Source organism: Piliocolobus tephrosceles, chromosome 18 (genome assembly GCF_002776525.5).
Source record: "Piliocolobus tephrosceles isolate RC106 chromosome 18, ASM277652v3, whole genome shotgun sequence".
Lineage (NCBI taxonomy): Eukaryota > Metazoa > Chordata > Mammalia > Primates > Cercopithecidae > Piliocolobus > Piliocolobus tephrosceles.
The window spans coordinates 34,380,616-34,407,293 of NC_045451.1; the positions used below are offsets into that span (position 1 = coordinate 34,380,616).

At 37.5% G+C, this 26,678-nt stretch overlaps 1 protein-coding gene across 5 annotated transcripts in view; it reads left to right on the top strand.

Moving 5' to 3' along the window:
* The window catches only part of SMAD2 (SMAD family member 2), a 94,895-nt gene that overhangs the window by 20,219 nt on the left and 47,998 nt on the right, over positions 1 to 26,678 (top strand). For all 5 annotated transcript variants that reach the window (XM_023207590.1, XM_023207593.1, XM_023207591.1 and 2 more), the window contains one exon: positions 12,406 to 12,694. In XM_023207590.1, the coding sequence (XP_023063358.1) occupies positions 12,459 to 12,694 (236 nt within the window). In that variant the 5' untranslated portion in view covers positions 12,406 to 12,458. The remainder of the gene's footprint in view (positions 1 to 12,405; positions 12,695 to 26,678) is intronic.

Consider the following 26,678-nt stretch of genomic DNA (forward strand, 5'->3'; position numbering starts at 1 on the left):
TGCCCATGGCATAGAAGAATCTGTGTTATAAGTCAAAAGCAGCCTTGAATAACTGGAACCATATATATATATATAGCTAGATTGTCCTATGTCTTTTGTTTTCTGGCACTGCTTCTTCTGCATCTTCTTCCTCATCATCTGGAGCTGATTTAGAAGCACTGGTCTTTTGTCTTCTGTTAATTCCTCTGATGTGGAGTCTGTTAGCCCTTGAATTTCTCTAAAAAGATCCGTATCTTGAAGCCCTTCACCCCCCCCCCCCCCCCCTTTTTTTGGCCATATCCACAGTCGTCTCTTATGATTTCCTCCATAGGCTCTGGTGTAAATCCTGTGAAGTCAGGCATATCTGTACACTGTTTTCTCCAGTAGGAATGTATCATTTTGGACTTGATGACTTTCGTGGCTTTTTTCTATAACAGCAATGGCATCTTCAATGGCGTAATCCTTCCACACTTCAGTGACACTATCAGAGTTCTTTTTTGTAGCATTGACAGTCTTTTCCATGGAGTACTGTGTGTAATAAGACTTAAAGGTCCTTACGACTCCCTGATCTAGAGGCTGATTTAGAGGTGTTACTAATGTCCTCTGGGACAAGTAGATAACTTTGACACATTTGGTGTTGGAATCATGGGGTTATGGGTTACCAGGGGCATTGTCCAATGTTAAAAGAACTTTAGAAGGTAGTCCTTTACTGGCAGGGTACTTGACCTCAGGGACAAAGCATTGGTGGAACAAATCCAGAAAATGGGTTCTGGCTGCCCTGGCCTTTTTGTTGTGGCAGCTGGTATTTATCTTTTCCCTTCAAGGATTGGAGGTCAGCAGCCTTATAGAGAAGGGCAGTCCTAATCATAAACCTGACTGTATTTGCACAAAACAATAGAGTTAGCCTGTCCTTTCCTACTCAAATCCTGGTACTTGCTTCTCTTTTTACTAATAAATGTCCTTTGTGGCAGTTTTTCCCCCTAGAGTAGAGCACTTGCGTCTGCATTAAAATCCTGTTCAGACAGACACCCTTTCTCCTCAATGATTTTCTTAATGGCACCTGGGAACTCATCTACTTTGGTTGGCAGAAGCTCCTTTCCTGTTATCTTGACATTTCTTAAGCCATACCTCTTTCTAAATTCTCAGACATCTTTTGCTTTCATTAAATTTTCCAGCTTTAGATCCTTCACTTTAATTTTGCTTTAAGTTGTCATATAATGACTGCACTTTTTCTCAAACCATATGATAGTCTATAGGTACGCCTTTCTTTATAGCAATCCTGTACCCACATAAAACCTGAATTTTCAATATGAGATAAAAAGTTGTTTCACAGAAGGTGCAAGGTCTTCACACCTGCTGGCGTAGCTGCAGTGACAGCTTCACAAATTTCTTTTTTTTTTAAACAGTAGTTCTTACACTGGATTCATTTGTCTCGAAATGGCGGGAAACTGCAGCTGCAGACCTCAGTCTGCGGTACATACCAAGCAATTGGAGTTTTTCTTGTAATGTCATGATTTTTCTCTGCTTCTTGGGAGCACTTTTAGCATCCCTAGTGATACATCATATGGATCTCATGGTGTTAGTCAAGGCTTATGGTCTTGCACTACACATGGTGAAAATTACATGAGATATGTGAGAGATCACTTTTTACTGTGATATTCAATTTACTGGAGAGAAGAACTGCTCATGCAGAGATGATTAGCCCCACTCAGTGGATACCCACAATACTTCTGCTCACCATGATAGCAACAGGAGGTGGCGATGAAATTATTACAGTAGTGCAGTATGTACTACCGTTAATCTTATGTAGTTACGATTTAATACTTCATCTGAATGTTTACATTTCTCTTGACTGTAAATGGCTCCATGTATGGTCTGTGTTTGTGTAAGTTTTGATCAATTTTAACTTTTTATAGTAGATTTTTGTATATCATGGTGGTAAATGATAGGCTAGTATCTACGTGTCTTTTATGCATTTATAACATACGTTTTCTTAGTTTTTTTCAGTGTTTCTAGGCTACCTGGTTTTTCTGAGTTTTTTTTTTTCAGATTATCTCAGATCTCCAAGACATTTTGCAATGTTTCTTGAATAAAATCTGTGTATAAGTGGACCTATACAGTTTAAACCCATGTTATCCAAGGGTCAATTGTATAGCTGTTAGAACAACCATTTTGTCAGTGCCTCATGTAAGTTTGTGATGGCTGTCATTTGGGCTCTCAATTTTTGTCCTCAAAACAATACCCCTTCCACCCTCCATCCATGAACATTTGCCTACGTGTACTTGCAGAGGCTATCTGCATGTACACTTCTGCATAGACCCTTCTAAGCTTACATCTTTGGTTACTTGCAACCTCCTGTCTTCTGAAATTTACAATGTGCGTTGACATGTTGAAGCTTTTGAGAAGTTCTTCAGTAAAGAAGTCTGTTTATTTAGGAACTTCTTAATATGTTTGTCCAGCACCTTTTTAATTTTTTTGAATTGTAATTTACATTGCTAAAATGCACAAACTTTAAATGTTCAGTTCTGTGAGTGTTTTTGAGATAGAGTCTCACTGTCGCCCAGGCTGCTGGAGTGCAGTGGGATGATCTCGGCTCAGTGCAACCTCTGCCTCCTGGGCTCAAGTGATCCTTTCAAGTAGCTAGGACTATAGACATGCACATGGCTAATTTTTTTCTGTATTTTTTGTAGAGAAAGGGTTTCGCCATGTTGCCCAGGGTGGTCTTGAACTCCAGAACTCAAGCGATCTGTCCGCCTCAGCCTCCCAAAGTGCTGGGATTATAGGTGTGAGCCACTGGGCCTGGCCAGTTCTGTAAGTTTTGGTAATTTGTACTCACGTGTGATTACCTCTCAAACAAGATAGAAAACATTCAGGAATTCAGTGGATTTACAGGAGCGAGGGAATAAAACAAAGATAGGGAACACTTCTATCACCCTAGAAAGGTACTTTGTGCTTCTGTCCAAACATTTCCACTTCTCTTCCTCAATGCCTATGAGACGATCATTTTGACTTGTCATTAGATTAGTTTTGCCTGTTGTAGGAAGCCATGGGTGAAATCAGTCTATATTTTTTTGTCTTTTGTCCAGCATGTTTTTGAGACTGATCCATGTTGTGGAGTGTGTAAACTCATTCATATTTGTTCCTGAGCAGTATTCCTTTTTATGAGTACACTATAATTTTTTGTTTTCTTTTGGTATTTTGACTGTTTTTAGTTTTGGGCTATTATTAACATGGCTACTATGAACATTCTTGTACAGGTTTCTTTTTGTGGACATATGTATTTATTTTTCCTGAATGTGTGATACAGGGTAGATCTATGTTTAACTTTCTGGAACTTGACGGTTTTCCAAGTGTGCTGTACCATTTTATACTTCCATTTCATTGGTATATGAATGTTCTAGTTGCTTGATGTGGTAGGCTGAATCATGGTCTCCAAAGATATTCAGGTTCTAATCCCAAGAACCTGTGAATGTTGTTTTATATGACAAAAGAGACTTTACAGATGTGATTAAGTTACGGATTTTGAGATGGGGAGATTATCCTGGATTATCTGGGTGGGCTTTATATGGAATGCCAAGAGCTCTTATTAGAAGGCCGTAGAGGGAGATTTGAATGCAGAAGAGAAGGCAGTGTGACAATGTAAGCAGAGATTGGAGTGATGTGCTCTGAAGGTGGGGAAGGGAGCACAAGCTAAGGACTACAGGTAACCACTGGAAGCTGAAAAAGGCAAGGACAAACTTCTCCTCAGACACTCCAGGAGGATCAGTCCTGCCAACACTGTGACTTCATTGAAACTGATTTTGCTAAATTTGTGCTGTGATTGTGATTGTTACAGCAGCGATAGTATACTAATACACTCCACATCCTCACCAACATTTAGTAGTGTCAGAAAATTTTTAAACCATTCTAGATAGTGTGAAATATTGCATTATGGTTTTAATTTGCATTTTCTTGATGATTGGTGATACTGAATACCTCTTAATGTGCTCCTGTATCCTCTTTTATGAGGTGTCTGTAATTTGTTCTTTTTCTGTTTAACAAAAAAGCTGAGGTTATCTTTTTCTGTGATTTTTAAATTTTGATGGTTTATGTTATATACACAGTATCCCTTATCCAGAATGCTTGGGACTAGAAGTGGTTCAGGTATTTTCCAATTTTTAGAATATTTGCATTATAGTTGTATACTACAATGACCATTGTTTTTTGGGTGTCATGTTGGTACTCAAGAAGTTTCAAATTTTGGAGCATTTTAGATTTCAGTTTTCAGATTTGGGATGCTTGGCCTGTATTTCTTTTTCTTTCTTTCTTTCTTTTTTTTCTTTGTTTCTTTTTCTTGAGACAGGATCTTGCTCTGCCTCAGCCTGGAGTGCAGTGGAGTGATCTTGGCTCACTGCAGCCTCCACGTCCCTGTGCTCAAATGATCCTCCCACCTCGGCCTCCTGAGTAACTGGGAGCACAGGCACGCACCATGCCCAGCTATTTTTTTGTTTTTTTAGTAAAGATGGGATCTTGCCATGCTGCCCAGGCTGGTCTTGAACTCTTGAGCTCAAGCAGTCCACCTATTTTGGCCTCCCAAAGTGCTGGGATTACAGGTGTGAGCCACCATGCCTGGCTCAACCTGTATTTCTTTTATGGTTAATGCTTTTTATGTTTTAAGGTCATGAATGTATTGTGTTTTCCTCTAAGAGCTTAAGATTCTGCTTTCCCGCTGAAGATGGTATGCACTTGTGGTTGAGGCTTATTATTTTCCATGTTGTTGAAAAGTTGTTGCAAACTATATTAACCTTGTGCTTTACTGGAAAATGAGTTGACTGTATATGTGTGGGTCTATTTCTAGACTTGTTCTGTTCCACTGAGCTTTTTTTCTTATGCCTACTCTATACTCTTGATTACTAAGTCTTTTTAGTAAACCTTGAAATAAGGTGGTATAAGGCCTCCAATTTTGTTTTTCAAGAATGGTTTGGTTATTCTAGTTTTTTTTTTTTTTTTGTTTCCATATGAATTTTATATCGTATGACTTTCTTAACTCTGCTGGAATTTTGGTAGAGATTACATGAATCCATATATCAAATTGGAAAGAATGGACATTTAAGCAATATGAGTCTTCCAGTCTGTGAACATGGTCTCTCTTTGTTCAGTGTTTTTCATTTTTCTTAGCAATATTTTTTAATTCTTAGTGTTGAGATCTTGAGTATCTTTCTTTAGATATGTAGAAAATATCTGTTGTTTCAAGCATATTTCTTGAAATTTCATTTTCCAAATGTTTTTGCTTGTAGGTAGAAATAGCTTTTGTATATTGAATTTGCCTCTTGACCCTTTATCTTGAAACCTTGCTAAATTTACTTACTAGTTCCAGTGTTTTTGTAGATTCCATGCACTTTTCCATGGAGACAGTCATATCACTGTAGAATAAAGTCAGTTTTATTTATTTCTTTCCAGTCTATCTTTTCTTTGTTGCCTAGTTGTCCTGGCTAGAACATCCAATGCATTACTGAATAGAAAGGGTAACCGTGGATATCCTTGTCTTATTCCCAGTTGTAAGGGAGAGATTTAATGTTTCTTCATGACATATGATGCTAGCTCTAGGTTTTTAATAGATATCCTTTTCAGATTGAAGAACATTCTTTTAGTGTTGCTGGGAGTTTTAAATTATAGATGAGTGTTGAATTAACATTTTCAAATACCTTTTTTCTTGCTCATTTGAGAGAATCATAGGTGTGTTTTCTCCTTTGTCCTATAAATGAGGTGCTTGATTTTTGAATGCTAAACCAGTTTTTCTCCTTGGGATAAATCCTGCTTGGTGATGATGACCTTTTCTCTTACGTTGCTGGATGTGATTTGCTAATATTTTGTTAAGGGTTTTTGCATCTAGTAGTAACAGACCTTTGCTATGTATTAGTATGGGATCTTGGGTCCAAGCCAATTTGTTGTCCCTTTTTAAATATCAGACAGCTGTTGTTTCTCATTCCGCAGCATCTCTGTACCTTTGTCTGGGACTGGTGGTAGCAATGTTTCCTCGCTTCCCCTGGCAGTAGAATGTGGTAGTTATTGTTACAGAGTGAAAGGTATGTTTGTGTGTGGGAGATGGGCAAGTAAGTTGTGCTCCACACATCCCCCAACTCAACAGCACATGTCTTTTGCTCTACTTTTCCCCTTGAGGCAGGGGATCTTTGCTTGGCTTTGGGTTTGGTAGACTTTCCTGCATCTCCCGTCATAGTTGAAGGCATTTGCTTTATACGAGATGCCACCAAGTGGAGAGGAACGAGCTCTCGCCCATTTTCTGCCTTTTTTCAAGAGCACTCAGTTGAGGCCCTTGGAAGAGAGCTTGCGAATGAGTGCAAATTCTCTTTCTGTCTGGGGCTCCCAGGAATTCTTAACTGTTGTCCTAGCCTGGCTTTTCATCCTTACTTTTATCTTTAATATTCAGCAGGTTGACCATGGATGTGTTTTCTTTCCATATGTGGGTATCTGTCATCTCTTGAAAAGTTTGTGACCATTATCTTTTCATACATTTTTTTTGTTCCCCATTCTCTTTCATCTTCCTCTGGCACTCCAATTAAACCCAACTGACATTTGGTTTTGGATATTCTGAGTTTTTTCCCTACACTGTTTTTTCTCTCTTTGTGTTTTAATTTGCATACTTTAATTTGGCCTGTCTGCAAGTTCACTGCTTATTTCTGTTAAGCCCATCTAATTATATCTTTAATTTCTAATACTGTATTTTTCATTTCTAACATTTTCCTGCGATCTTCTTTTGTAACTTTGATGTCTGTGATGAAATTTTTTCATTATTCATGTTGCCATCTGTTCCATCAGCTTCTTTAGAATTTTTATTATAGTTATCTGATTTTATTCATGTTTTGACTGTTTGCTACTTCCTGTATCTTGTAATTTTTGAATGAATGCTGAACATTTGTATAAAAACAATGGAGATTGAAGTAAACAATATTTACCTTTAGAAAATGGTCCATCATTTCTTGTGTTGTCCAAGTGTGATTTTGGATCTCGTTTTGGTTTATAGCTGAGCCATCAGCTTTCTGAACCATGAGAGATTTCTCTACAGCTCAGCTATCAATCTCTTGGTCATTCTTTCTTTCTTTCTCTCCACCCACCCCCTCTTTCTCTATTTCTGTCTCCCAGGTTTTGTGCCCAGTGAGAGATCTTTCTGCTCTTAATACCTTCCAGAGGTTTCTTTTAGCAATCCTACCCTGTCTTCAAGTTCACTGCTCATTTCAGCCTTGGTAGGTCAATGTCCTGAGTATCTGGGTGAAAGTTTTTCTCATCTCTTCTGTCCTAACCCAGCCCTTGGCAGCTCAATGTCTAGAGTCTCTTGGGATCATCTTTTTCTCACCTTTCTTGCCTGTCCCTCCCCACCATCCCCCATTGAGAGGGTAGATTGTTTGCATTTGTGGGAGATCTTAAGCTCCTTAAGGTTTCTCCCTCAGCTTTCCAGCCATGTTCCCCAACCTTTGACATACTTTTGCAAATACTTAGTGGAAACCTATGGGAATGAGTGGTTGGGATGGATGCAGTCTTGCTCTGTGGGATCCTTGCAATTTAATATGTCATGTCAGTGTACATGTAGGCTGGTTTCTTCTTACTTTCATTCATGGCAGGATTATTCCTCATTAGCCACTCCACCAGGAAAGAGACCATCCATGCAGCCTCTCTTCTCTCAAGGCTCCACACTTTGGAATTTAGTTCTACTTAGGCTACTTTGTATCCTTAACTCTCTGGTTCAGAGAGACCATAATTTTGTAGCTTATCTGGCTAGTTTTGATTATTAGAATGAAAGTGATGCTCTGTTGTAACTTTCTACATCCTAATCAGAAGTGGAATTCCTTCTGTGGAGTACTTTTAAAATATATAGTCTGATAATATATACCTGACATATTTTCTGTTGTTTCATTTTGGTTGATTTTTCTCAGGGCTAGGTTTCTAAATTTTTCCCATTCTTCTCAAATCTTAACTCTCCATCTCTGTCCTCAAGTGGTACGTGATCTTGTGAAATAAAGTCATGAAATTATTTCAACTCACAGATTTATAGTTGTAGAATACTTACTAAAATGGAATGAGATAATTTTGGGGGCCAGGATGCAGTAGTTCTTGGTAGTCCAAGACTCTTAATAAAACAACTAGAAAAGCCAGGTAATTTACAAAATTTATATATTTAGATAGAGAACAGTGGGTGTAAAATGATTAAAGAAAGGAAAATTTTGCAACCTGGGGGAGTACCTCTCACAAGTGAGCTGAGAGAGGTCTGCAGCTGATCGTTGTTCTTCCTGGGTCCAGACTAGAGGAGGCTTTTGGGTTGCAGCCTGAGTGGCAGAGTGGAAATATGAGGAGGCTTTAAACACAGAGAACCCCCTCAATATATTCGCTAAATTCCGTAGTTCAACTGGGCGGAAGAGATAAACCAGAATCTCAGAAAAGGAGATTGGGATATTTTCTAGTCCTGTGGTGTTGAGATAAAGATTGTCTAGGGGAAACAACTTGAGAACAATAGGTGAGAGTTGAAAGCGTTTGAGGAAGTGGTGAATACACACTGATGATTTTCAGCACACCCAGTTTCTTCCCCCGTAGACATTTGCTAAATTCTGAAGCTGCTTAGGCTAGAGAGCTAAACCAGAAATCTCTTAAAAACAAAGCAATTCTTGTAGTATCTAGGTACCTAGAAGATAAGCATCTACTAGCTTTTGAATAAAAGCTCAGCAGAGTCTTATCCTAGGAACAGGGACAAACCAGAGGTAGTCTCGTTCACAGCAAAACTGCTTCTCAGCAGTGTTCTATGATTCTACCATTACAGAGGAAGTAGTAAAAGTATATTTATGAAATTGTATTAAGTGAAGGATGAATAAGGAAGTATCTAGGGTAAACACTAAAAGAAAAGAATGTAACAAATGAATACAGACAAAAATTGGATATAGAATATGTGATAAAAAGACAAGAAAGAAAATATAAAACAAGCAGACAACTAAATTAGCAATTACATTACATGGAAATGAGCTAAATATTCCAAGTAAATGGCAAAAATTATCAGACTGGACAAATAATAATTACCTAAATATAAGTACCTAGGAAGATTGAGAGAAAATGATGGGAAAGGATATACCATCCAAATGCTAACTGAAGGAAGTAAGCGTGGCTGTACTAATCAAGCAAAGGAGACTTTAATACAATAAACACTAGTAGAAAAAGAGAACTACATTTTATAGTGTAAGCAGATTGATCCACCAGAGTTATCACAATCCTTAATCTGTACCCAGTAAAACAGCCCGGACATCTATAAACCAAAAATTTTATTTTGAACTAAAAGAAACAGACAAATATGCCATCACAGTGGATGCAGGTATATAGGACGTACATACATCACAATTAGCAGGCTTGATCTAATTGTCATATGTAGAACATTGAAACTATTAATGTTGGTATTAACCATCTTTTCCCTTGCACATGGAAATTGTATTAGAATTGACCATAATCTGGGGCCATAAACAAAGCCTCAACAAATATCATTGATTTTAGTAATTGAATATGTTGTTTGTATTATAGTAAATAAAAAGAACAAAAAATAACTAGAAAATTCCCAGCTGCCTGGAAATAAAGTACTATGCTTATGAAGAACATATGGCTCACAGAAGGTATGATAGCTATTAGAAAATATTTTAAACTGATTGAAAATGAAGATGAACTACAATGATCTGGAATGCTGCTGCTGAAATGCTAAGATGAAATTTATAGCCTTAAATCTATGCATTGGAAAAGAAAGCTTTTTTAGGAGGTAGAAAAGGAATAGGAAATTAAACCTAAAGACAGTGGAAGAAAGGAAATAATGAAGACAAAAGCAGAAATTAGTGAATAGAAAGTAATTCCTACATAGAGAAAATTGACAAAGCTGAGAAAAAGTTGGTTCTTTGAAAAGATTAATGTAATTGACCACTTAGCAAAACTGATCAAAAGAGGATGGGGAGGGGGAGAGAGAACATAAATTTAAATATTAGGAATGAAAAATGTCACATTACTACGGATCCTACAGTTGTTAAATAGAGGTGTTTATGAACAGTTTATAGAGAATATGGGATAGGGGGAGTAGGCAGAAATTTTGAGTAGTTAGGGCTGGACCATTCAATATGGGTAGGCAATACCTTTGTGTCACTATTGAGTAGTTGAAATGTGGCTAGTCCTAGTTGAGTTGTCCTGTAAGTGTAAAGTACTCAACAGATTTTATAGACTTAGTATGAAAATTTTTTTTATATTGATTGCATGTTGAAACGATGGCATTTTGGATATATTGGGTTAAATACATCATTAAAATGTCGCTTGTTTCCTTTTACTTTTAAAAATGTCACTAGAAAACTTAAAGTACATATGTGGCTCATATTACATTTTTATAGAGGTTGTTATATTGGCTTTAAGATAGGTACTGTTATCTCTGTTTTACAGCTGAGAAAACTGAGGTGTATAGAGGTTGCCATGCAGCTAGTAAGTGTCATCCTTGGGATTTGAACTTGGCCAGCTAGCTTCAGAATCTGTTCTCTGAAGCATTGCACTGTGTGTTCTTAAAGGATATTAAGTCATTTTACTGTTATTTTTTGCAAATATTGAAGGATTTTTAGTAGTAGGGTGACATGCAGTATGCATTTTAGAAAGCTGTTTGCATCAAAGAAAGAAGATGGAGACTGAAAGACTAGTTAAATGATTTGTAGATTGAGAAAGGAGTTGGAGCTAAATGTGTTATTCTAATGCTATCTAATGGACTAATTTGTTAGGCACAGATAGCTCCGTTGATAGTATAAAGAGCTCAGCCTTTAATGGCTCTTTTTAGGTCTCCAGATTAGCTCCAGATTGTTATGTGCAACACAGTGTATTGACACAATTAAGTACTTGTTCTCTGGCATCATGCTGCTTGATTCATATTCTAGTGTTGGCACTTAAAAGTTGGGTTATCATGTTGTGTTGCTATAAATTGTCCTTTGCATTCATCACACCTTTCTCCCTAGTCATCCACTTTTTTCCTCCATTTGGTAACTCCTTTATATGTATTTCTTAGAATTTTTTTTCACTTAACTTGGCGATTTCTGAGCTCTCCCATATACCAGTGTTTCATTACCACGTGACCAATTTGATCTCTGTGGTAAGCCTCAGACCTTTGTTTCTACCTGCTTATTGGGCACCTCCTGGAATTTCATAGTCACAGCAAATGTAGCTTGACTAACACAACACTTATGTTCCCCAAATACTTCATATTTTGGCCAATTGTATTTTCATTCAACTGGTTTTTCAAGCAAGAACCTGTAATTTGTAACTTTTTCTTTATCAACTCTGATCCTTCTATCTCCCTAATATCTATTCTTTCCTTTTGTGTATTGCAGTTCTCTGCTGGTTGATCTCTCTGCCCTTAGAAATTTACCCCTTCTTCTCCATTCCCCACTGCCAATACCTTGCTACAAAGGGTTTCTCTTCTTCTACCCATCCCAACTCAAAAGTGTAGTCTGCAGATTAATAACACAGATTGGATTTGAGAATAAACAGGTAAATACAGGCACAATAGATGGGCCAAAAATGACCTACAGAGAATTAAGCAAAAGAAAAAATTCAAGATATACAAAATCAAGGATTATTATGCTACTTTTGTACAGGAATAAGGTGGTGGGAATGTGGATAACTGTGTGTACACATGTTTATATTTGTAAAATGATGCTGAATAGACAAAACAGCTTAATAAAAATGATTCCTATGGAAGAGAAAAGACAAGGTACAATTCCTTAAATTGGGAAGAGAAATGATCTGACTTTACTCACTATGCAAATTGTTATTTAGATGAAAATGAAAAAAATATGTCTTAAAAAATTTCTCTCAAGGGCAGGTGAAACCACACAACAGCTTTTCTCCACAGACTCTGTTTGCCATGTTTTTTTCTTTATTCTCGATTACTTCACACTTGATGCATTTTCCCTTCTTGTAACTGTAGATTTTGCCTCCTGTTAGTTACGAAAGTTTAAAACCTGGGGGAGAGTGGGCTTACAAATTTTCAGTGTATTTTTGTATAGTCTTTTGAGAGTAGATTGAAGTTCTAAAAAGTGAGAAAACCTTTTTTTGTGAAAATATTTTAATTGACACTATTAAGAGTTTAAAATAGTATTGGTAGTGAAAAATCATCAGAAGTATCTGATTTGACTTGCAAAATTACTGTATTTTCCCACAAGAGGTGTCCTTATAACATTCTTGCTTTTAGAAGAGTTTGTTTCCATAATTCATTTAAATTCATAAAGATAACATTTTCATGGGTAGAGAAGTCTGTTGGGAAAGTCATAATTTGAATTTCTGTCTTGTTTTGCAGTTTGCTTTCTATGATAAGTTGAAATTATTACTTGATGTTTGATGTTCAAGTTAGTCTCTACATTATCCTTTCAATATCTTTGCTAGGTTTGATACAAGAGGCTGTTTTCCTAGCGTGGCTTGCTGCCTTTGGTAAGAACATGTCGTCCATCTTGCCATTCACTCCGCCAGTTGTGAAGAGACTGCTGGGATGGAAGAAGTCAGCTGGTGGGTCTGGAGGAGCAGGCGGAGGAGAGCAGAATGGGCAAGAAGAAAAGTGGTGTGAGAAAGCAGTGAAAAGTCTGGTGAAGAAGCTTAAGAAAACAGGACGATTAGATGAGCTTGAGAAAGCCATCACCACGCAAAACTGTAATACTAAATGTGTTACCATACCAAGGTAAGTTTTGTTAGATCCCAAGTTTGATCAAATTGTGTCAAGGAATCTGAAGGAAAGTTACTGAATTTGTGTTCCTTTCAAGTTGGCTGTAAAAAGTGATGATTAAAATACGACTGTTTTTAACCTTGTATAAATTGTTTTTACTAGCTGACTTGTTTGTTTTATAAATTATTTTCTTGAATAGTGAGAAGGTTTAATCAAGCTAAATAAGATACTTAGATTTATTATCTTCGTTGCCTGAATTTGTGTTTTCCTTATTTCTGTGATTGAATGATACTTGAATAAAGAATTGAAGCTTTTTCTATCACTAACATAGTAGCAGCCTACAGTTTTCTCCTCCGTTGGTCAAAACTTTCATCAGTCAGAGGTGAAAAGAGGCTGCTTACTTTTTAATGAATTTTATATCGTTTTTCTTTGCGTTGCAGCATTACTTCCAAGAAAGAATAGTGTGTTAGGTGGCTTCTTAAATGTGGTAGGCATTAGTCAGAACCTGTCTTAAAGACCTGCCTCTTAGGTTAGGAGGACCTGTTACTTTAAAAGTCTGAAGTTTTCTGAGGATAAATTTAATCATTTACAGATAAGTACCACTGTCATAAGTATTGCTTTTTAATAAAGTGGCACATGTTTTAAAATATGTTTTACTACTTGTGTACATTACAGGTTTTGGGGGGAGTGTTAAGAAATGTTAGAATTCTCTAAACTGATTGTTTGCAGTGTCATAACGTGGGCTAGCATATAGCATGTGAAACCATTCTCTTTGACTTTGAACTTTGAGAGGTACACTTTTGATGCTTGTAGATAACAGATCCCAGTAACACCAGTGCAGCCTGTCTAGTTACAAATACTAACAGCAGAATGTTTCTTGCCTTGTTTGGTAGACCATCCATTTCTTTCCCTTACTTGTTTTATGTATATCTTAAAGGTTGCTTTTTTTGGTTTGTTCATTTGTTTTACAAATGCTTATTGAGTGTTTGCTGTGTAGAGGCACTGTTTCTAGACATATGGGGATACAGTGACTAACAAAACACAAAACTCCTGCGTTCCTAAGGGATAGAAATACACAATAAACAAGTAAACAAATTAATTATAATTTGATATGGTAATGAGTGCAAAGAAGACAACCAAATGCAGTGATATGATAGAATGAAGTATTAAAAAGCTCCTTTGGGTTGGATTGTGATGCTTGCGCAGAGCTTCGAGAAGCAGCAGCCAACTGAGGGAAGAGTCTTCTAGGCAGAGGGAAGAGCCAGGGTGAAGACACTGAGGTGAGCTTCTTGTATTAGAATAATTAAAAGGAGCCCAGTGTAGATGGAGGACAAGACTTGCCCAAAGCTTATGGCGGACATCCTAGGGTGTGGTGAGAGTTTGAATGTTAGTCTAAATATGACAGGATGCAAATAAATTTATTCTGATGGATTTTAAAGAGGATCTTACACATTTTTACAAAGATTTTTCTGGCTGCTGAAGAGTGGTATGTGTGTAGTAGGGTAGATGGAAGCAGGAACATGAGGAGACTGTGAGGAATCTAAATGCAAGATGATAGAGACTGGACTGGCGTGGCGGCCGTGCTAGCGCACGAAGTAAACAGATTTGGCCTGGGTTTTAGAAGTGGAACTGAGGACTTCCTGGTGAATGGGCTGAGAAGTCAAGCTGTATTTCATTCTTCATTGTGTAGTGTGTGGGATTTCAGTTAGGTAACCATTTACCATATGCCCACTACGTGCCTGGTGTGCTCCTCCTCACTGGAGTTAAGATACAGTGTTTGCTTTTAAACTACTTTCTAGTAAGGGAGATAAACTTAAAAAAAGAAAACGATGGTTTCATAAGGCTTGGTAGATGTTATAAAAGAAGTATGCTTTGGGCTATATCCAGAGGAGGCTTGTGGAAAGTTTCCTTCTGGAGGAATACTGGTGCTTTTGGGTTGAGCAGGGTAAAGGAGGAATTAGGAGAAGCCTGTTTCATCACATGTAGTGTGGTGGTGTGGAGATTGGCAGGTTGGGGAGGATTGGTGAAGTGTTCCAAACAAGTTGGGTGTCCTTAGAGTTTAAAGTAAGGGATGGCAAATGGCCAGAGTGTGTGTAGGTAGTAAGGAGTCACTGCATGCTGTGCCAGAGTTCACACTTAACCTGAGGGTGACTGGTGAGATTGGGGCCATTAGGTGCCTTAGGGTCTGAAGGCTCAGAAGTCAAATTAATTTGAAGTGCAGTGTGGGTTGCAGTGAGAAAACTCCTTATGAGGCTGTCGAGAATGGAGGCCAGGAGATTGGTATCACTTGATCGAAGGGAGCTGTGATACAGGCAGAGATCGAGCCATGGTTTTGCACAACTTCAGTAAGGCTCAAGTTGCCATTGCAGTGAGGTTATCCACAGAGCAGAGCCTGAGAGAGTCTAATCTTTTAGGGAGGTACAACAGTACTAAAATTGGCCATTGCTGGTATTTAACCTGTGGAGGAGGTAACCTTAGTCGTAGCTCTTTTCCTTATTTCCCATTCTTTTTACAGCTTCTTTTGGAGATAGAGATCTCTGAGAGCTCATATTCTAGAGCTGCTTCATCATTAAAAACATTTTTTTCTGCCCTTTCACCTAATTAATGAAGTTGAAGTGATAGTTCTCCAGTATCTTGTTTCTCACTATTAAAGTTTCCTTGAAGTGTAGAAATTTGCCTAATTTGGTGGTTTTTTTAGATGTTGCAAAAATGGAGATTTGTTATTGATCATGGTCTATCAAAAAAATTTTAACTTTTTATACACTGTAGCTTGGTGCCATATATTTTATAAAGCCTATTTTTAGTAGTAGAACAATTAAATTGTGTCAGATTATTAGTCATTTCTTAACAGCTAAATATTCTTAAATGTAAGAAATTTAGTTGGAATTCAGGGAACTCATTTATATGTAGAGTGTAAAAGATGGGAAGCGGCATGGAAAAAGGTCTGTTATGGGTAAATCCAAATCTTAGCTTAAACAGAATTATTCAAAATGTGATACACAATGGATTTGTAAGTACGTTTACTCAGAATTTCAAATAAAATGTTAATAAAGTGCCTTTATAGTTTTATAAGCCAAAAAAAACACTCAGTTCAACTAATGAAGAACAGGAAACAAATTGCTTAATTTTAAGAAATGACAAATGTTTTCTGTTGAAATGTTTACTGAACAGTTCCTCCTCTCTACTCTCAGCCTCTTAATATTAGAGTGGGGTTAAAGTTAGGACAGAAACGTAGTCCTGGCTTTGTGTACCTCCCACTCCCCTCATCTCATTACTCTTGTTGCCTCTGGCAGTTTAGAAGCTATAGTTATAGATATGTCACTGTTGCTTCCTTCCCACCATTTTCTATGGTGACAGAGTAATTTATAGGTAGAGCTTAACCTCAATAAAAGCTGCAGTGAGCTAAATAATAAAAAATTTCAGGAAACTTTTTTATCTCAAGCATTTTTGAGTCCGAGGAATGGGAGACCACTTGGTTGTGAAGTCAGAATGGTAGTTGAATCAGACATAAGGAAAAAGCTTTCAATATGTTATTATCCACAATAAAGCAAAATTGAAATGGCAGTGGGGATGGAGTTCTGTAAAGTTAAAAGTAAGGACTATGCGGTGTAAAATGACTATTATAATATTGATTATACATAAATGTATAGGAATGCAAAATTTATTTTCATAAGCATAAATTAAAAGGACTTTCCTAAGGTGGTAATCTGACCGTGTAATCGTATTTTTGATCTTTCATCCTAAGGAAATAATCAGAATATTGTCAGATTTCTGATGTTCATTTCAGTATCATTTTTTCTTTTTTTCCACCAGTCTGTTGGAATCTGTATTGTTTTTAGTATGAATTAGAAAAAAAAACCCAGTCCTAACCTTTAGTTTCTTTAACTCTAATAAAGAACACTTTTTATACCACAATTAAACAAGGATAGCAAAAGAAAAGTTTATACCACTGTTTTATAAACATAGATGCAAAAGTCATAAAATATCAGAACTTAGAATTCAGTGGTTTATTAAAAACAAAACCACAAAAACATAACTAGGCACAGTGACTCACGCCTGTAATCCCAGCATTTTGGGAGGCCGAGGCAGGCAGATCACCTGAGGTCAGGAGTTTAAGACTAGCCTGGCCAATGTGGCAAAACCCCGTCTCTACTGAAAATACAAAAACTAGCTGGATGTGGTGGTGTGCGCCTGTAATCCCAGCTACTCGGGAGGCTGAGGCAGGAGAATTGCTTGAACCCAGGAGGCACAGGTTGCAGTGAGCCTAGATTGAGCCACTGCACTGCAGCCTGGGCGACAAGAGCGAAACTCTGTCTCACAGACACACATACACACACACACAAATGACTAGGTAATGTTTATTGTTGACATTCAAGGATGACTCAACTACAGGAAATCTGTTAGTATAAGATACCACATAATCATGTTTAAGAAGCACTTTATGATCCTCATGGATCTACAAAGGGCTTTCTATAAAATTCACTATTCATATTAACAAATTAGAAATGAGTTTTCTTAGCTTGATAAAGCATACTTCTAAAAATGTTAACACTTAATTTGGAAACTTTTAGAGATTAATTGACCAAATTTTTAGTAATGAGTATGGATGACCCAGAAAAGTCCTGTAGTTTTTTTCCTAATATTTATAGGTAAAAGTGTATCATTTTTGTAGTCAGCACAATTACATGTTTAAATAGGACTTTTGGGCAATTTGATTCTTGCCTATTTATGACAAGACTATTCTTGTCTCTTTTCTTTGAAGTCAGTTTTTTCTGTTAAAGGGCATTTCTATTTTTTTTAGCTTTCTCTTTTGATATTTGTATGTTTATGACTATTTTTGCTTTCAAAAAGTATATTACTAGCCAGACGTGGTGGTGTGCACCTGTAGCCCCAGCTGCTTGGGTGGTTGAGGCAGGAGGGTCACTTGAGCCCAGAAGTTCCAGGCTGCAGTGTGTGGTGATTACATCTGTGAACAGCCACTGCACTCCTTACCAGACAACATAATGAGAGGCTGTCCCTTTAAAAAGAAAAAAAAAAGTTGCTTAAAAACATAAAGTAACATGTATATAACTGAAAAATCAACCGTGATTATACAGTGGAAAAATTGGTCTCCCTCCCACCCCAGTTCGTTTGTCACCCAGGTTTCCTCTGTAGTGAACATTGTATTTACTAGTGTCTCATGTATCCTTCAGGATGTTTCTTTTTAATGCTGACATTAACATTTGGATTTTGTTTTGCCTCTTATAAACTTTTTTTTTTGAGACAGAGTTTCTCTTTTATTGCCCAGGCTGGGGTGCAATGGCGCGATCTCGGTTCACTGCGACCTCTGCCTCCCAGGTTCAAGCAATTCTCCTGCCTCAGCTTCCCGAGTAGCTGGGATTACAGACATGCACCACCACGTCTGCCTGATTTTGTATTTTTTAGTAGAGACAGGGTTTCTCCATGTTGGTCAGGCTGGTTTCGAACTCCTGACCTCAGATGATCCGTCCTGACCTCAGATGATCCGCCCGCCTCGGCCTTCCAAAGTGCTGGGATTACAGGCATGAGCCACCACGCCCAGCCACCTCTTACAGACTTTTAAACATCAGAGTAATTGGTAACTTTATGCAGACTATCTTGGAATAGAGCAATTCTAATTAAAAAAACTGTCATATTTTATTTCTGACTTCATGTTCATACCCTTTTGCTTCTTTAGGTAACCAGGAATAGCTAAAGAGAAGTCTTTTTGAACCCAATCTGTGGTATTCTTCCATTTTTAAGCGAGTGCTTTTTCGTAATAGGATAATTCTTTCTCCTCATTCATACATAGGCGTGTGTGTGTGTGTCTGTATCGTAATATGTATGAAGCACTATGGTGGAGGGAACTCTGAATTTCAAGTTTGATAACCTGTTTTTGTGTCAGCTTCTTCAGTATTGATGAGTGTAGATCCTGGGGAATCTGTACTTTTTACTATTCACAGCTGTGAAAGGCAGTAGTGCTATCTGAGTACTTTCACAGTATGACTTTTGGGTCCATTGAAATAATGTAAATGAGCTTCATAAGCTATAAAACATTATAGCTAGGAATATGATTTATTGGAAATATTCAGATATTCTAGGTCTTCGTTTTCTTTCCATTTTTGGTTTTCAAGAGAACTCACATTAAATTGTAGACATTAAAATGTATTGTCTCTGCTTAGAAAAAGTGTTTGCCAGGCAACATTGCGTGATGTATAATTTAGTTTATTAAATGTATAAAATTTGTGGATAAAGTCAGAACAGCAAAACTTTATAAATATGAATTAGAACTTTGAGGTTATGGGGAATAGGAACCTCTTATCAGCCTTAGCATCCAGTTTGTCATACACTGTTTATAAATGTGAAAGCATTTGTAATGAGGTTGAGTATCATGGGAAACACACTTTGGAAGGCTTTTTGCTAAACCCTGGACCTTATCTGGTGCCTGCATTTACAGCTGGATATTCCCTTGTGTATATGATAGCTTCTTAAATGGTACATTTTTATCACTTACCTTACCAGGGAAAATACCTACCTGCCCTAAGACTTTGTCCCTTTATAAAAATTACTGAATTATACCCAAATTAATCAATTTCTGTAATTTTATCATGTAACACCTGATGCAATGAACAATATACTCACTTTTCTTGTGCTATTAAATTAACATATTAGCTTCAGGAAAGAGAGTCAACCTCGCTAAAATAGGCATTTTAAAAATTACAATAATCTTTTGTTTTCCCAACATCCTTGGTCTGTTTCCAGTCTTTTTTTTTTTTCAGACGGAGTCTCGCTCTCTCGCCTAGGCTGGAGTGCAGTGGTGTGATCTTGCCTCACTGCAAGCTCTGCCTCCCGGGTTCATGTCATTCTCTTGCCTCAGCCTACCGAGTAGCTGGGACTACAGGCACCCACCACCATGCCCGGCTCATTTTTTGTATTTTTAGTAGAGACGGAGCTTCACCATGTTAGCCAGGATGGTCTTGATCTCCTGACCTCGTGATCTGCCCGCCTTGGCCTCCCAAAGTTCTGGGATTACAAGCGTGAGCCACAGGACCCGGCCGTTTCCAGCCTTATCTGGAACCGTTCAAGTATACCCATGTTTTTTGTTTTTTGTTTTTTTTTTTTTAAAGTATTTACCATCCAGCCCAAAATGTCATACCCAGGCCATTTCTATGTGACTACATTCTGGGGAAAAACCATACTGTTTACTCCTTCCCCTTCCTGTCTTGTGGTAGAGTCCTTCCAGGCCTGTGTGGTCCCCACTGGCAATGTAAGTAAATGTATCACCATCCAAAGTGCCTGAGATAGACAGTACCCATACATGGACTGTGGAGAGGTGAGATAATAGTAAAACAGCAGTTTAGGATATCTTGCTTTAAATCTTCTCTTGTACTTGGGCTAAAATCAAAACGTCTCTTACAATCTGTTGTTTTCATTTCCTTTTTTTTTCTTTTCTTTTTCAATTTAGATATTTTCTATTGATCTACTTTTGAGTTTACTGGTCCTGTTTTTGTGCTGTATTCAGTCTGTTAAGCCTATGTAAGTTCTTTCAAATATTATATCCTTCAGTTATGGTATGTTCCTTTGATGTTACAGATCCCAAATCTGTTGAAATTCTCCATCCATTTTGTCTATTTCCGTAATATATTTATAATAGTTACTTTAAAGTCTTCTGTGTGGCAGTTCTAATGTCTGGATCGTCTGTTGGTCTGCTTCTGTTATTGTCCATTCTTTTCTTTCTCAAATTTTCCTGCATTTTCATGTCATGCAGTATTTATTGTATGCCGTATATTGTGTACATTATGTAAAGTTCACCCATAAAGATCTTGCAAACAATGCTTTCCCCAGAGTATTTGACCTTTCCTACCTTTACCATGTAGATAGAGAGGATGCTCACCTTAATCTAATTAGCAACTGAGCTGGGTGGGGCTAGACTGCCATTTTAATTTGGTTTAGTCTGCCACTGGATTATACCCTTTCTGCAAACAAAGCTTTCCAGGGATTTTGATTGAAAGCTTGTTAGAGTGTCACCTAACCCCTGAAACACTGGGAGATTCACTTCTACTTTTTCGAAGTATGAGGTGACTTTCAAAGTATGAGCTCTTTAGCCTCAGCTTTAAGATCTGATGAGTGTCTTGAGGGGCAATACTCATGTGACTGTCAAAAGTTCTCCTGTTTTATTCCTCAGAGGTTCTTTCTCAGACCAAGCCTTCAGCCTGCACCTAGAATCTGCACATGACCGCAGGGGAGGAAGTGATAGGCCTTTGTCAGTTCACCTAGAAAGCTGCTTTGCTGCAGTTTTAGTTCATCTGGATCTCATTAGTTTGATAGCTCTCCATTGTCTTTTGAGCAAGTTTTTTTTTTTTTTTCTCCTTCTTTTTTTTTCCCCCTCTAGTAAGAACATTGGACTGCTGTGACCTGCTTATATTTTACCTGGAAGTGGAACTGTAGCAGAATGTTATAATAGGATCTGTTCTGGTATTTACCAAATCTGATGTTTACCCCAAATCTGAGAACAGTAGATTGCCAATAACCTACATTCAAAATTGAGGTGCTATGGCATTCGTACAGGACTTGCAGAAAAGATACCCTGAGTCAAGCAGTGCTACAGTTAAAACCTGTTACTCACCTCTAGGCTGTATAAGGATGATGAGTTCAGGAGAAAGGACCCCATAGTGAAAAGATTTTTGGTGAGAGTAGTATATGTTAAGGTATTTCTCCCTTTTGTTAATCCATTTTGAAGGACTTGACAGGAACTTCTCAGTTTGACGTGTCTGCTGAGGTTTGACAGATAAATAGACTGGTACTTGACTTCTGTCTGAAAAAGCCTAGAAAGTGAGATAAAGGCCGGAGCTGCCCCTGTATCAGTAGAATGAAGAAAGGGCACAATGGGAGTGGCCAGCACTTGGTCAGAGTTCGATGGGTCAGAGCTGGAAGAATTACCCCCATGGACTTTAGTAAGACATAATAGTTGAAGTTGGCTTCCCTTGAAAGGATCAAGAGGCCATACTTGGTTGGAGGGTCGCAGTGATCCAAGCAGGCCAGCCTGAGAAGTTCCTGCATCAGGAACTAATCTGTAGGTGAGAGAGTCCGCATTTAGACTTCCAGCCTCCACAGGACTCCGTCACATTACTGTCACAGCAGATCACAGTCTAGCCAGCCACATAAGATTGTGCCCCTTTTCTCTCAGACTCCCTCTTCCTGCTATTTCAGAACCGGGAGGGGCCTTAAAAATAATAGCTGGAGAGTATTGGAAGAGGTAGCGTGAAAAGAATTAATGTGATAGTGAGATTTTGGCTTTGCTCAGGCTGGATTTTTAATTTCCGAAAACGTTTGCTGTTAATACAGATATCTGGACATGACTGGAAAGTGTTGAAATCTTTTTGGGATTTTGTGCGGACAGGATAAAAGCAGCTTGAGAAGAGCTTGTTGGAGAGCAATGACTAGAGTGGTGGCGGGAGGGAGCTCACTAAGTCTAGCTTGTTTCATGAGCTGTCTGTATCCTCCTTTTGAAAACTGAGAATTCCAAATTTAGTGGTTGCTGAGGACAGAGAGAATATGTGGGGAGAAAAAAGGGATGTTACGTGTGTCTGCATGAAATATGTGCCATTTTAACAAAAGCCTTTTTTTTTTTGCATATAATCGTGATACCGGTTAAATTAGCCAGTGATGTTTTATTTTCAAATAAATGTTACAACTACAGTTTTCTTCTATTACCATCATCGTTTTCCTTGAAGTGGTAGGTTAGTCTTTACTCTCAAAATCCAACTTTCAATTCTGACTTTGGGTTATTATGGGAAGCGCTGTGAAATGCTCTTGGTGCTCTTATGAAACTGTGATCGCTAATAATACTTAAATTAGAACTGAAATATGTAAGGAGACTTCTCACTAAATCCTTCACCCCAGCCTTTTGTCTTTTAGAACTTTGCTTATCTTTATGGCTATATATATATATATATGCATATAAAAGGATATAATTTCTCTGAAATTTACTAGGACAGTGGGGATTGGGGGCAGTGAAAGGAGGTTATATTTTTATTTAGGATGATAGGGAAATTGAGAGATACTGAACAAAAATTTATAATGAAGTTAAGTAATTTAAAAGGGTTTTCCTGTAATTTTTATATGATGCCTTATATAATTTCCACCCATAGGTATAAAACATTAATCTATGTGCTTAAACATTTGCCTAAACATTTTAACATGTTATCTAAACATAACCTCTATGAAAAGCAGTTTATCACATTCAGAGTGCTGTACAAATTTGAGTTTTTATCTTGTGGGATGCTAATTTTCAAAAATTGTCAGATTATAAAAACATTTTATGATCAAAGTCAAGCGTTATAAAACTATGTAACCTAAAAAGTTGAATTTCATGGAATCACATTCTGTATTGCAATCATTGTTTTATATTTGATATACAGTCATCCCTTGGTATCCTTGGGATACCCCATATCTCCAAAATCTGGAGACGCTCAAGTCTCTTATATAAAATGGCATAGTATTCGCATGTAACCTATGTACTTCCCCCCACATACTTTGTTTTGGAGGCGGCAGGGAGACAGCGTCTGGCTCTGTCGCCCAGGCTGGAGTGCAGTAGTGCAATCTTGGCTTACTGCTATCTCTGCTTCCTGGGCTGAGGTGATCCTCTCACCTCACCCTCTTGAATACCTGGGACTACAAGTGTGTGCCACCATGCTAGGCTAATTTTTGTATTTTTGGTAGAGACAGGATTTCATCATGTTGCCTGGTCTGATCTTGAACTCCTGGGCTCAAGCAATCTGCCTGCCTCAGCCTCCCAAAGTGCTGGGATTACAAGCGTGAGTTACCATGCCCAGCCTGTATTCTTTATTGTTGTATTGCTATTTTATATAGTTTTTCCTCTAGTACTTTCTATCCATGGATGTGATATCCATGGATGTGCACAGATACAGAGACCAACCATGTATTCCAGATTTTATGCACTTAATTTTAATATTAGAATGACATGTTACTTATATTTTATATTTATTTTGTCATCTATGATACTATTTTTTTTTTAATTGTTAAAAACAGTATATATTGGCCAGACACGGTGGCTCATGCCTGTAATTCCAGCACTTTGGGAGGCTGCGGCAGGTGGATAACTTGAGGTCATGAGTTCCGAGACCAGCCTGGCCAGCATGGTGAAGTCCTGTGTCTACTAAACATACAAAAATTAGCTGGGCCAGGTGGTGTAATTCTAGCTATCCAAGAGGCTGAGGCATGAGAATTGCTTGAACCCAGGAGGTGGAGGTTGCAGTGAGCCAAGATAGTGTCACTGCGCTCCAGCCTGGGTGACAGAGTGAGACTGTCTTGGGGGGGAAATATATATATATATATATACACACACACACACACACACACACACACACACACGTACACACACACACATATATATAAATATGACTAAATCTAGAAAATCAATAAGCTATGTTATTAAAGTAAATGTACCTGAACCCTTTCAGTGTTAGCTTTTTTTTTTTTTTTTTAAGTAAAATGTTTGTATTTGGAAGGGTTTGAAATACTTCAACCATTTTTAGAATTGATATTTAAATCTTTTCAATAGTAGAGACTATTTTATGCATGGGAGATATTTTGTTTTTCAGAGGCAGCAGAAATATGAAGCAGTATCTGGGAGTAGAGTTTTTAATACAGCATTTGGAGGTGGAGGTAGAAAATATTGAGAAAGTTTTTTTCAATCATCACCTGGTCCTTTTCCTTCTAAGAAAGGCTATACTATATCAAAGATGAGTAGAAGTGTCAATTTTATTCTCATAGGACTAAGTGACTCGTAGTGTGATTATGGAAGTTCTGTTGTCTCCCCCTATTTTTTATTTAGTTATTAATATTTGGAAACCTAAGCTGCTTATTTTAATTTGGAAGGGGCTCTCTCAATTTACTTGTCCAAAGAAATTTTCTTTCCTGAGAAAATACCTCTTACGGTGAAATCTTCAGTTTTTATAATTAAACATGTTATGTAAATGTTTTACCTACCTGGGATATGATACCAGTGTTACTATTTTAGTTTTGATTTGCTATGTTTATATTACTTGTTTCTTTTTAGTAACTATATATGGGCCGGAATAATGTTAGTAATTCAGAATGTGGCCTCTGTTTCTGCCACTTGCTGGCTGTAGGACCTTAGACGTGTTACTTTGTCTCTGTGCTTCCCTTACCTCATTTGTCAAATGGGGACAACAATGCCTGATTCATGGCATTGTTGAAGGATTAAGCGGTTTAATATGTGTAAGAGCTTAGTACATAGTTGGTGTTTAATAAGTGTGAACTATATGTGGGATGGGATTTTATATATAAAATTTGATTTTGGTGTGAAACTAATGATGTCACCTATATTACATGCACCAAGAGGGCATGAAAAGGTTTATTACTCACATAGTGATGCTTTCTGGGTGGAGCACGGCAGGCTTCCAAGTTGGTCCAAAAATGACTTGAGAGAGCAGTGATAGGAGACTGGCTTGGGGTTTTATGGTGGTTAGGGAATGGGGCTGTGAGCTGGTTTTTACACTACATATTCTGAGACTTGCCTGGTTTGAAATTTCCCTAGTGTCAACAGGTGGAGCACCTGGGCTTTCTTACCAGCTTGCCCAGATTCAAGGCAGAAGGGGAAGAGGAAATGGTGGGGCTTGAAACCTATCAGCAGTCAAATAGCAGAAATGGAGTCAGATTTCTTATTCAACTCAAACAACATAAATAAGAAGAAAACCACATTTAGATGTATCATGGTCAAACTAATGAAAGAGGGAGTCTTAAAGCCGCTGGTGAAAAATGGCATGCAACATACGAATGACGGGTGATCAGCAACAGAGTCAGAAGATTGTAAAGTGACATCTCTAAATCACCAACTATCTGCTTAATGAAGGAACTTAAAAATACCCGCAACAAAACTGAGTAGAATTAATGGAACAGAATCACAAATCCACAATTGGAAAGTTCAATTAGAACAAAAAAATCAGTAAAGACATAGAAGTTTAAAGTTACATTATTAACTACCTACGTGGTATTTATAGAATACTAAACCCAACATGAGTAGAAATACAAGCGTTTCAAGTGTTCATGGTAACCTCATCAGGAAAGATTGTTTACAGGGCACAATTCTCAGACAATTTTAAAAGATTGAAATCCAAAGTATGTTCTCTGCCAACAATAGACTAAGAAATTAATACCAATAAGACATCTGTTAAGAAATGGAAATTAAACCTTAAAATTCTGACTTATGGTTTATTTAGGGGAAAAATGAGGTAAAATATATATTTAAACCAAATTATAATGAAAATACAGCATATCACATATGTGGGATGTAGCTGAAAGAGTGCCTAATGGAAAATTTTATAGTTTTAAATAATCTGCTAGGAAAGAAAGTTACCTAAAAAGATAAAATAGTAAGTAGAAGGAAGAAATAATAAAAATAAAGAGTAGAAATCAGTGGCTAGTAGAGAAAGCCAGAAGCAGGTTCTTTGGAAAAATAAACGCTTATTAGACCAATCGAGAAAAAGACAGAGAGCCCAGAATCACAAATGACCTGTATTAGTACTGATGGAGGGATTGTCGTGGTGGGTCCTGCAGACAGTAAACATGTTATAAGCAATTATTATAAACAATTTTATGCCATTAAATTTGATGACTAAATGTAATGATGAAATTTAGGTTACTCCCAGCTGATACGTGAAGAAATACAAGATCTGGGTAGCCCTATAACAGTGAAAGAAGTTGATTTCATAGTCAAAAACTTTCCTGCAAAGGAAACTTCAGGCCCACATGGTTTTACTGGTAAATGTAAGCATTTTTGCAACAAATATCACCAATCTTATAGACAAAATAAACTCAGAAAAATGCTGTTTTATGAGGTTCACGTAACCCTGAAACCAAAACCTGACAAAGATGCGACTAAAAGAAAAGTTAAAGATTAATATATCGCTAACATACATGAGAAAAGAATACATCATAATTGAGTTCTATGTATTCC